Source organism: Bos indicus x Bos taurus, chromosome 4, assembly GCF_003369695.1.
Source record: "Bos indicus x Bos taurus breed Angus x Brahman F1 hybrid chromosome 4, Bos_hybrid_MaternalHap_v2.0, whole genome shotgun sequence".
NCBI classification, from domain to species: Eukaryota; Metazoa; Chordata; class Mammalia; order Artiodactyla; family Bovidae; genus Bos; species Bos indicus x Bos taurus.
The window spans coordinates 61,981,247-61,993,959 of record NC_040079.1 but is presented as its reverse complement, the minus strand read 5'-3'; the positions used below and the strand labels follow the sequence as shown (position 1 = coordinate 61,993,959).

Here is a 12,713-nt window from a genome sequence, read left to right as displayed (position 1 = left end):
AAAGACAGGGAAGTCGGTCACTCTGCAGGTCATAGGGTCACAAAAAGTCAGACATGACTTAGAGACTGAACAACTAGACTACATACAAGATGACGTTGCCTTAATCTCTTACAGAACAGAATTCAACTAATTGCCAGCAAATTGAATTGTTCTACAGTCTTTTGGGTGGGACCTACTTCCACGCACACTGTCCATTTTGAGGCTTTAGGTATCTTGTGGCAAAGCCCACGTCTGAGAGCTTGTAGAAATTTACTCAGACAAAAACTTAGTTTCCCTTAAAAAACCGGGATTCTCCCTCCCCTCCTTTGAGGGTTGTGTAAGCTAGCTATCCGAGAGTCACCAGGAAGACGAAAACATACCATGTGTGTTCTCCACAGCAACCATCTTGGCCCTCAGAGCTGTCATTTTTATAGACCTTCTCTTGTTTCTGGTTCATTGTTTTGAAAGCCTCCTCATTTTCTTTTGGAAAAAAGGAATAAAAGAGGGGTGGAAGTAGGGAGAGATAGTTAGAAAGAGGCTGGATGCCAGAAAACCACCCACCGTTTTAGATCTGGTATTACCGTCTTTAAACATCTGCAAAGATGAATATTTGCCAGGAGGATAAATGTCACCAGAGTTTTGGCTCAGTCCTAGGTGGGATGGGACCCATCTAGGATCTCACCATCTGGCAGGAAAGACAGAGTTTACCATGGCCGAGAGTGGCTGCATCTACCATGGCAGCAGGGCTGGCAGTAGCTATTGAAACCTTCTTGTCCCGAATCCTCTCCTACCAATGGCCCTCTAGGTTGTCTCAGTGCTGTCTGCCCAATGGTCTAAGCATGGTTTAAAACAATGTCAACAACAGTAAAGACTTTTATGCCTCTCCCCGCATGTATTTATGCAAACTGTTTTATCTCCTACATAAAAATAGCCTGGAAAACATGAGCTACTAGAGAGAACACCAGTCAACATCCAAGGCATCGTCAGTAAGTCATCCTCCACTGTGGTTTATTGTGGATACTGTGAGTTTCTCACTCTCCAAATTATATTCAAGTATTTCATCACCTGCTTAATCAAGCTGCAAAATAAAGAGTTAGACCACTTCAACTCCAGTGATTTGATTATGTGGTGAAGAGACTGGTGCATAAACATTAATCCTGGGAAATTAATTCATGAAAATTAGCTGGAGATATCCCTAGAGGCCTGTTTTGTATCTATTTCTGCATAAAATAGTTACAAAAAAATGGAACTAACTACTTACTCAAAGAGTCTAGGGGGGACTAGAATGATTATGCATGATTCTATAGTTATCTAGACAGAATTGTGAAGATGCCATGAAGTGACCTGAAAATGCATTCTGATTGAAGCTCAGTCTTGAACAGGGAAATTGCTTTGAAATGATTAGAGTTAAAATTGTTGGTTATGAAGGAAAACACTTGTCCTAGAATGAGGCCTTTAGATGAGAGAATCTCATTTGGAATCTTTTGTAAAGTACTATGGCTTTCCTTTTCAATGGCAAAATATTGGGTTGTATCAACCTATCACATCGTCTCAAATTTGCACCTCAGTGGAGGGTATGGAGGATTAGGAGGATGCTCTAGACAAAAATCTGGCAGGAGATGTCATTGGGTAAAGATCTACCCTCAGGAGAGAGGTTGTCAGCATCCCTGGGAGGCAGCTTAGATGCATGGGCTCAGAGGAAACTTCCCAAGGCATGACCACACCCTCTGCTGCCAGGCTCCTCCTTATGTCTGCTCTATCGGGTTGTATTTTGATGCTCTGTTTAAATATCTCTCTCTCGTCAGATAGTGAGATCCCAGATGGGGTCCCATCCCACCTAGGACTGAGCCAAAACTCTGGGTACATTTATCCTCTTTGGTAAATATTCATTTTTGCAGATATTTAAAGACAGTAATACCAGATCTGAAACCTCGGAGGGCAGATACTTCAGAAATCAGATTGTTTGGATTTTGGGAAGGTAGTGTCAGTGTGTGCAAACAGCAGCTGAATGATATCTATACCGTAATGTAATGCTCCCAGTAGAGTCTGGGGTAATGTCTATAATCAAGCACATTAATATTTCTGGAGCAAAAATTATGAAAGGCACACTGAGGGGAAAAATAAAGGGTATGATTTTCTAACAAACAGTTTGGGTCACGTCTGGTTTTTGCTACTAGAGATTACACAACAGTGAATTTTTGTAGCTTGTTGGATTTTGTAATTGCAGATAAGGTGTATAAGCCTGTATTGCATCTTTAGGAAGAGAAGTGTTCTCATCTAAGGGAACTATTCCCCAACACAAGGACCCTTCCTCTTGTCATTTCAAGGAGCAAAAAGAGCAATGCTGGGTTCTTTTCTGGATGGCGATGTGTCCTCATAACTGGTGCTGCTACTTGGGGCTCTGTGGGAGGAGGTAATGGAAGTGGTTCATTCCCCACATGTAAAGCTTTCTCATTGTGCTGCTTCTGCGCCTTCTACTTTATCAGCTACTGCTTCCCCTCTTCTCCATTTTTCTAGTTTTCCTTCTCTCCTCATTTACTAGTAAATATATTTTTTGCTTAGGTCTTAGGAGTCTTGATATTTTCCTTGTTTGTCTTCCGCATAATTCTTTGGCACACAGCCCTCCTGCCTCTCATTCACCTCAACAGCCAAAGCACTGAGTTATTTGTTTGTCTTGGAGTAGATGTCCATCAGTGCTTGCTTAGAGTGGAAGCAGTCTCCCTGCATGTTTTTGTTTGGAGAACTATGTTTTATCTGCTCGGTGCTGTGTTGATAAGCATCTTGGGAATGTGTGCTGGATGACAAGCCACTACTCCTCTCTTCATGACCCTTGTCTACTGCATCAGACAGTGTTAATGAAATGTCAAATCTGTATATGTTAATCCATGTGTAAGAATCAAGTAGGTCGCAGCATTTCTATCCTTCAGACTTTTAAAAAAATATTTTTTTCATAATATTTTGAAACAGTGTTATTGCTTATTTTTCCATATGATACATTTTTGCCTGTCTTTATTTCTAATTGTTTGCTTTACTTAGGCTGTACATCTGCTTTTTTGTTCATATGTTCAAGAAAATTCACTTCTATGCTACCTGATAAGGGAAATATCTTGCTGTCCTCAACCTTTCTCTCTTTCTCAGTCTTGTAGGTTATTTTGAAGAGACTGCTTTTAGTGCTGATGTTGTTGTGTAATACTGACATGACCAGAAAGTGGTGACCGCAGAGGTAGGCTGAGGAAGGCGTCCCTGCACAATTGGGGCATCCTCTATGGAGCTGAGTGTCACCGACACCCATGAAGGAAGCGATCTTGCTCTGTCTCTTCTCTGTGTGATACACCGTTCTATCCAGTGCTTGATGGCGCTGTGTTTTCCTTCATGACTCTGACACCAAGATGCAGTGAGCGAGGTGTCAGATGTCTCTTCCTGGTGGCTGGCGTTGTGATGATCTCTGCTGTCCTCCATCTAGCTAGAGTCCTTCCAGGGGATTAGTACCTTGTGTACAATGCCCTGCTCTTTCGGGATTCATCACCAGTGCATGGGACTCTGCCCTACACTCCCCACCTGCAGCATCAGATTGAACCACAGCACCAAAGAGCCGGCTCCGAGTGCAGCCCCATGTTCCTAGTGGCCTGCTCTCCATGTACCGTCCCATCCCTGGTCTTAGCAGTAGGTATAGAGACAAAATTCTCTCTTGTGGTGCTCCAGTCCAGAAACAGCCGAAGTGCTCTGTCAGGGCACCGCTGAGTAGTGTTCCCTGGCTGCCACTGTGAGCAGACTAGAGCAGATGCTGTGTTCAGGGAAACTGTCATATGTGGAAGAGGACAAACAGCCAGGATTCTGGTCTATTACTCAAAACATCAATGGTACTTATCCCAGGAGAATGAAGACCAGGCATTATAAGTTTCTCTCCTTCCTAATCTTGTTCATTTGTTTTTGAGGTAAATGGGGGTCACCAGAGGCAATCCAAGCCAATTTTCTTTGCCTGTGTAATATATTTTAAAAATTCTTAATCTGCAGTGAATATAAAAATTTAAAATCTATGCATTACATATGTATGTTTTTAAATTCCATACTGTACCTTTTAAAAATTATTTTGAGACTGCACTGAGGATCTATATTGAGAACGGTATCACAGTCATTTGGTAGCACTAGTTGATGGTCAGTCCATTGTGGCATGTCGTCTGTGAAGCTCTCATGCCTAAATAATATTGTTTTCCAGAAAACTGTGGATGTTTCTCTTAAGTTAGGGAATTTCTTTGATGACCAGATCAGAAAATGTAGCATTTCCAGATTGAAGACTTCCTCCTTAATGAACATTCACTCATTCAACAAATATTTGTTGCTGACAAGTAGTTCCTAATCTTGTACAAACACTGCTCTTTTCAGAAAACCTTTTTATCAAATAACCTTGGGAGTTCTGTGCTTCATCTCATTACTCATTTCTCTCCTGACCCTGTTCTAGAACTGAACATCTAGATGTTCTAGTTCTGAACATCTTTTTAAAAAGGAGTTGCATGATTAGTCATTTTCTTTCTTTCTTAGTTTCTTTTCTGTGTTTCCCCTCTGCCCTACCCTGGTAGCTCAACTGGTAAAGAATCCACCTGCAGTGCAGGAGACACTGCTTCCATGCCTGGGTCGGAAAGATCCACTGGAGAAGTGATAGGCTACCCGCTCCAGTATTCTGGCCTGGAGAGTTCCATGAACTGTATGGTCCATGGGGTTGCAAAGAATCTGGACACAACTGAGTGACTTTCACTTTCACTTTCTTTCTGCCCTATCTCTAGACTTATGTGCTTATGTTAGTCCTTGGTCAGCAATGACCAGTACAAAGTAATTGATTTTATTTTTATTATTTTACCACCGTACTCACAGCTTTTTCTTGCAAGCTCTTATTTCAAGGGAGGGTGTCCTGAAGCCAAAAGCTGGAAGAGTGTTCTGTAAACTGTAGCCCTGTGGTAAGGAGTGAAAGGAACCAGAGTAACACATCTCTGCCCCTGGCACTTGAATCAAAATCTGGGCCCATGAAGGCTGTGTCTATCAGATGCCAAAATAACTTCTCAGTGGAGCCAAGTCAATCAAAGACAGTCAATTCACTGTAATTTTAGTCCATGTGGTTTCTTGGCATCATGTGGACCAAATAAACCAATTGACTGACAACACTGATCACTTTCCAACTAGTAATCCTGGTGTTTTCCAGAGAGGGGATTGCTGCTAAAGAAGGAGCAGGACTATACAGCGGATGTTTATAATGATCCCCTGGATACAAAATAAAGTAGAACTTTGGATCTAAAAAATAACAATTTGAGCTTTATTTAACATTTGCTTTTATAGAGTGTTAATACTAATATATGTATAGATTATTTTGATATAATTTTATATATTTTATATTTACATATTATATGGATAATTTTAAGTATGTGAATACAAGTATTTTTGCTGGTGGGGTACACAGTCAAACTTGTTTGTTTGTTATTCTAGATCCTTGATTCTCCATCTTTAGGCAACAGAGTTTTGTAAATGCTCCTTAATACATGTAAATGGACCTATTTTCTCATTCAGTAGATACTAAAAATACAATAATCTGCTAAGGGTTTATAATGTTTTATTTAATATAGTTTTAGTGCTCTGTTTTAAAATTTACTATAAAAGTGAATTCCTCTAGCCTAAGAATATTGTGAATCTATTGGAGGAGACACATCTACATAGGGTCACGAAAGAGCAAAGAGACAGGAGAATCGGGTACCAATAAAATATTAGGTTGGTCCGTCAGAGTATTTAAGCTATTGAAAAAAATTGTGTATGCATAAACATCTCTCTCTGTCTCCCCTAAATAACAGACTTTTTTTTCCCCCCTTTTTCTCATTCTCCTTAGTTCCCCTATTTTGGGTGAATATTGGGCTATCTCAGGAACTGGCTTCCAGCAATGTTTCTTTTATTTATGTCTGTATTGGTTTGGTAGGGCTGCCATAACAAAATGCCACAGACTGCAGGGCTTAAGCAACAAAATTTCTCACAGTTCTGGAGCCTAGAAGTCCAAGATCATAGTGTTGGTGGGTCTGGTTTCTTCAAAGGTCTCTCTCATTAGCATGCAAGTGGCTATCCTTCTGCTATGTCCCCACATAGTCTTTCCTTTGTCCACATGCAACTCTGTTATCTCTTTGTGTGTCTTAATCTCCTTTTCTTGCAATCATACCATCAGATCAGGTTAGGGCCAAGGCCCTATCTCCAAATATGGTCACATTCTGAGGTGTTTGGGGTTAGAGCTTCAACATAGCAATTTGGGGGAACACAATTCAGTCCATAATGTGCATTTCTTTTTAATAAATCTATTACAGGAAAGTATGTGGGACTCAGCAATATCAAGAAGTATGATTAGGGTAATCATATCTTGATTTGTCCCTGAAGGTCCTGAACAAATTTTCATCCTGACTTAATTTAAAAAGTGCCCCCATTGGCTGTCAGAAGTCTCTCATTTGTATGATAAATGATATTGTGTGATAAATTATATTGTAATCCTGTTGTAGAGTTCTCGGAGCCAGAAGGCATATATCCAAAAACTGTGGTTGGACCGAGGTTTCCTCGACTATGAAGTAGAGACAATAGTAGTACCTGCATCAGGGTTATTAAGAGATTAAATGAGGCCATATGTAGGATCGTTCGGAACCCTGCCCTGAGTATAGTCAGCACTGTGTGCGTGACCCTGAGGAAGCACAGAGGACATGTTTATCAGGTGTGACTGTAGTTGTCAGGTGTAATGGTTAATTTTGTGTGTCAACTTGGCTGGGCCCAAGTGCCCAGATATTTGGTCAAACATCATTCTGGATGTTTCTATGAGAGTCGTTTTGGATATAATTTACATTTAAATGGTGGACTTTGAAAGCAGGTTAAATAAGTCACACTCACATATTGGAGATCAGTCAGTTGAAGGCCTGCAGAGAACAAAGGGCTGGCATTCCCTCAACCAGGGAAGAATTTACCAGCAGATTACCTTTGAACTTCAACTCTTTCCTGAGCCCCTAGCCTACTGGTCTTCTGCATCAGATTTTGGACGTACCAACCTCCATAACTGTGTGAGCTAATTTCTTAATTCTGTTTCTATATATACACACATCTTATTAGTTGTTTCTCTGGAGGACCACCCCTAACACAGTATGTGTGGACACCAAAGCTGCACCTGAAAAGGACTTATAATTTTTATAAGTTTAATGTATTTCTGGATTTTTATGCCCTTTTAAATTCACTGTGTTCTTTGCATGTCTATGTACATACCAATAAAAAAGATCATATGACAAGATAGCTAAGAGAGTGACTAGGCACTTTCTATATTAATCACAGTCTTTAAAAAACATATATTCTGCATTCACATACCATGTTTGAACATGATACTGACATTATCCATCTGTGGGAATTTTCACCATTATTTATAATTATGAAGATGAATCATTTTTTTCCGGAAGTGAGAGTAGCATCTTTAATAAATGGAATAAAATTATAATAGGTTTTGGTAAAATGAATGATTTAAAAGGAAAAAAAAAACTGAATCACTATGTTAAAACTGAGCTCCAAAACTAGGAAATCAGGCAAATATGTTGGCAAGAGTTCAGCCAAGTTAAAAGACTGGCAGATCAAACCTTAGGAAAAAAGTTAAACAAGTTGGAAAAGCAAATAAAGGCTTGAGGGACAACCGAGCAGCAGCTATCAAATCTAAAAAGGGTTACTGTGGAGGGGATGGAGACCAGCTGTTCTCTAGCTTAGCTGAGCCCAGACAAGAACAAAAATAGATAAGAACGGCAGTGTGGCAGACCATTTAGAGCTAGGCTTCTGCAGTTAATTTGGTTAGAATGGTTACTTAGGATGTTCCAAATATACTTAGAAGTCTTTAGAGTTGGTTAGGTTTACCTTTTCTTGGTGTGAAGCCAAGTGGAAAACCCAGATCTAGATTTCTCCTGGGGTTGATCAGGATTGCCTGGGTGTGGGAGTAGAGCTTTTGTAAAAACCACAGGCTCCATTTCTATGAAATGATAGGAAGTGGTTTCCAGGATGTGCTGTTAAGAATAAAAGTACCATCAAAAGGGAATATGCATAACAGTAGCTACCTTCAGTATGAGAAATAGGGAAATAATGTGTATGTGTGTGTGTGTATAAAAATATGTACACATAATATATATAGACACAATATGTACACATAAAAATATAGATATACACAGATAGATAAAAACTGATAAATATGTGTATTTGGTTTTCTTTACTGGAAAAGAAGGATAAGCCAGAAATTAATATAGTTATCCTACTAGAGAGGTAAGGTAGCAGATACTGGAATTTCTCTGTGTGCATTTTTGTTAGTTTATTAGTTTCCTATTGCTGCTGTAATAAATCACAAGTTTAGTGGCTTAAGACAACATGAGTGTATAATTTTACAGTTCTGGAGGTCAGAAGTCCAAAATGGGTCTCACTGGGCTAAAATTCAGGTGTCATCAGGGCTGGCTTCATTCTGGAAGCTCTAGGGGATAATTTGTTTCCTTGCCAGCTTACAGAGTCCACCTGCATTCCTTGGCTCATGGCCCTGTTTGACATCCGCATCCTCAAATCTCTCTTTGAATCTGATCCTTCTACCTAGCTGGTCTACATTTAAGACCTTTGTGATTACACATGTCCATGGGCTCATATAGGATAGTCTTCTTATCCTCAGATCAACTGATTAGTAACTTTAATTTCCATTTTGTCCTGACATATCCCATATTCACCATGTCTGGGGGACTGGTGTGTGTACGTATTTGGTGTGTGTGGGGGCATATTCTGCATGCCATACCTTCTGAACCATTTAAATGTTTATTCACAAATAAAGCTGAATCAAAAAGGATAACAAAAGTGAACTCTAAAATTGAATACAAATAGAAACAAATGGGCTTAACCATATATCGAAAGGAAACATAACTGTATTGGGGAGGATACAGACTAGATTCAAGCAAGCTTTTTTTGAACACAGGACTTTGCTAATATACTGGAATTATTTTAAAGACCGAAATAATTATAAAGAAATCTCGATTTTTACTGAATAAATTTGTTGTAGGTATTATTTAGAGTGAACTTAAAACTACCTTTTTGTATGTATTATAGGGTAGTGTAAACGTTGTTACTGGGAGACAGAGCATTCACTATGGAATAAGAGAGACATAAATTTGGAATGCAGGAAGGTGAGAAGGATGCCTGTGGTATGGGCTTTTTATGTCCATCCCCTGAAATGGCATAGATTGACACCACCAGGAGCAAGCAGCACATCTCCACCTGGTCTTGGTTTCTAAACAGCATTCCTTGGTAAAAGACATCAAAGCCTCCTTAAAGAGATGTCTAATTTCAGATGGAACAGGTTTAAAGTACAAGGGGGTCTTCCCTGATGTCCAGTGGTTAAGAATCTGCCTTGCAATGCAGGAGACATGGGTTAAATCCCTGGTCAGGGAACTAAGATCCCACCTGTCTTGGAGCAACTAAGCCTACCTGCTGCAATTACTGAAGCCCACATACCGCAACCGAGATCCAGCACAGCCAAATAAATAATATATAAACAATAAAATAAAGTTTTAAAAAATAAAGTACAATCAAAAAAGCAAGAGAGTTCCAGGAAAACATCTATTTCTGCTTTATTGACTATGACAAAGCCCTTGACTATGCGGATCACAATAAACTGTGGAAAATTCTGAGAGAGATGGGAATACCAGACCACCTGACCTGCCTCTTGAGAAACCTGTATGCAGGTCAGGAAGCAACAGTTAGAACTGGACATGGAACAACAGACTGGTTCCAAATAGGAAAAGGAGTACATCAAGGCTGTACATTGTCACCTGCTTATTTAACTTATATGCAGAGTACATCATGAGAAATGCTGTTAAAATTATTTTAGATGCTTTAGAAACCATCTTCCTCCAGAGAGCAGTGAGATATGTTATTAACATATGGGGCAGTTACATGTTTCAAAATATCATCCCCTCAATTACTTTTTAGTTACAAAAGGAAAATGACTGATTTACAATAGAGAAACCTGATCACCATCACCTTAATCAAATGATCAAACTTCACATGACAACAATGGGATTAACTAATATTTTGTGCCTCCTGATGTGATAAAATGGGATGGGTACAATACCAGTTGAAATGCTGGGCTGGATGAAGCACAAGCTGGAATCAAGATTGCTGGGAGAAATATCAATAACCTCAGATATGCAGATGACACCACCCTTAGGGCAGAAAGTGAAGAACTAAAGAGCCTCTTGTTGAAAGTGAAGGTGGAGAGTGAAAAAGTTGGCTTAAAGCTCAAGATTCAGAAAACAAAGATCATGGCATCTGGTCCCATCACTTCATGGCAAATAGATGGGAAAATAGTGGAAACAGTGGCTGACTTTATTTTTGGGGGCTCCAAGGTTGCTGAAGATGGTGATTGCAGCCATGAAATTAACAGACACTTAGTCCTTGGAAGGAAAGTTATGACCAACCTAGACAGCATATTAAAAAGCAGAGACATTATTTTGTCAACAAATGTCCATCTAGTCAAGGCTATGGTTTTTCCAGTAGTCATGTATGGATGTGAGAGTTGGACCATAAAGAAAGCTGAGCACAGAAGAATTGATGCTTTTGAACTGTGGTGTTGGAGAAGACTCTTGAGAGTCCCTTGGACTGCAAAGAGATCCAACCAGTCCATCCTAAAGGAAATCAGTCCTGGGTGTTCATTGGAAGGACTAATGTTGAAGCTGAAACTCCAATATTTTGGCCACCTGATGTGAAGTGACTCTTTTGAAAAGACACTGATGTTGGGAAAGATTGAAGGCAGGAGAAGGGGATGGCAGAAGATGAGATGGTTAGATGGCATCACCGATTCAATGGTCATGAGTTTGGGTAAACTCCAGGAGTTGGTGATGGACAGGGAGGCCTGGCATGCTGCAGTTCATTGTGTCACATTACAAGAGAGTATCAGTATCATATTGTATATTGCTAGCCTGGGAAAAATCAAAAATGGAAGTATTGTTTCTACTGAACACATCTCACTTTCACACCATCATATACTCAAAAAAATCCTGAGTCAAACCATCATCATCAGTTAAGGACCATATACTGGATTTTTTTCTCCTTGTTTCCCACCTCTCTCCGTGAGCACTAAATTCACATTGTTCTGTATACTGTCTGTGGAAGCACCTTACCCAATCTCACACCTAACTCCTGCTACTCATCCAGTAGGTGGGACAGTATTTCTTTTCTTTTTTTTTTAATTTAATTTTATTTTTTAACTTTACAATATTGTATTGGTTTTGCCATATATCAAAATGAATCTGCCACAGGTATACATGTGTTCCCCACCCTGAACCCTCCTCCGTCCTCCCTCCCCTTACCATCCCTCTGGGTCGTCCCATTGTACCAGCCCCAAGCATCCAGTATTCTTTTTTTAACAAAATATAGATTTTTTTAAGGGTATGTCTGTCCCCCCCCACCCCACCCCCCCCAAAAAAAAGTTTCTCTGAGATACTGGGAGCTCTGGCAGAAACTCTGAGAATGTAAACCAGATTCATACTCACTGGGGTTTTTAGCCTCTAAAAGCAGGACTATTAAGCCCTAAAGCCAGCCTCCGTAGCTTGGTAGCTTTGTGACTTAAGGAAATGGCAGCCTACTCCGGTATTCTCTTATGCAAAAAAGGGGATAATATCAGTACCTACCTCAAATGGTTGTATTAAACATATTTACGTATATAAAGAACCTAGAAAAATCCCAATAAGTGTTTATTCTCTTAAGCATCATCTTTCCATGAAATATCAGACCTGGATCAAATTCTGCTTTTAAGATGTTAATGATGTTCCTATATAAAAGAATGTCTTTCTTGCTTTCTTTGTGTCTCTCTTGGGTTCAGGTTTCCCTAGGACTCCTGCATGCCCATGCTACACATATCCTGTGGCCTCCAAAGCGCTGGCAGAAATTAGAGTCTGTTCTTCCTCCAGAGCGCTTGCTGGTTCAGAGTGAAGAGGACTGCCTGTAAGGATCCCCCTAAGCTGCTGCCATGGAGAGGCACCACTGCCACCAATCACGGGAAGTGGGATGGAGAAGAACGACACTGAAAAGGGCAAAGCTTCTTGCAAGAAATATTTCTATCACATTAAGATGATCTGTATTATTAGAGAGAGTTTTAAAATATTAAACAGTATTAAATGGCACCTGATTTTGTGTTAAATTGTAATGCTGTTTCATGTCCCCAAAATGCAGACTTTTGGAAATATGAAAATTTTATTCCCAAATGTCTCAAAGGGGATACATTTTGGATTTTTATGCATACATGTTCTATTCATTGTTAGATTTTGATTTTGGAGCTTTCTGCTGGAAGAATATGAAAACTAATATTTGATGAAAGTAGATAACTATTCATTTACTCTTAAGATGGAACATGAAGAAACATTAGGAATTACATTATAATTGACAGTATCTACAGTGCAGTGACTGCCAGCTAGGAAGAACAGCAAACTATGATGCAAAAATAAAACATTGATTTGTTCAGGTACTGTGTTGGGTGTTTATCACTAAACTGGTAATAGTCCATTAATAAGGAATATATTCTTTCTTTTGGAAGTAAAGAATTAAATATTGGGGAACCGGGTCTCTCAGTATTTTTACACAACCAAATCTTTCTTACTGGCCCACTTTTAATCCAAAATTTCTTAGTGATCTCATGCCTATTCACACTGATGAGTAAACTTATTTTTCAG

General features: G+C 39.6%; 1 protein-coding gene across 2 annotated transcripts in view; it reads left to right on the top strand.

The window, feature by feature from the left end:
- IMMP2L (inner mitochondrial membrane peptidase subunit 2) overlaps window positions 1–12,508 on the top strand; it is a 956,056-nt gene extending 943,548 nt beyond the window's left edge. The window contains exon 7 of one of the 2 annotated variants that reach the window (XM_027539552.1): window positions 11,867–12,508. In XM_027539552.1, the coding sequence (XP_027395353.1) occupies window positions 11,867–11,992 (126 nt within the window). In that variant the 3' untranslated portion in view covers window positions 11,993–12,508. The remainder of the gene's footprint in view (window positions 1–11,866) is intronic. The other variant, XM_027539553.1, reaches the window with a different exon arrangement.
- Window positions 12,509–12,713: the final 205 nt, after the last annotated feature.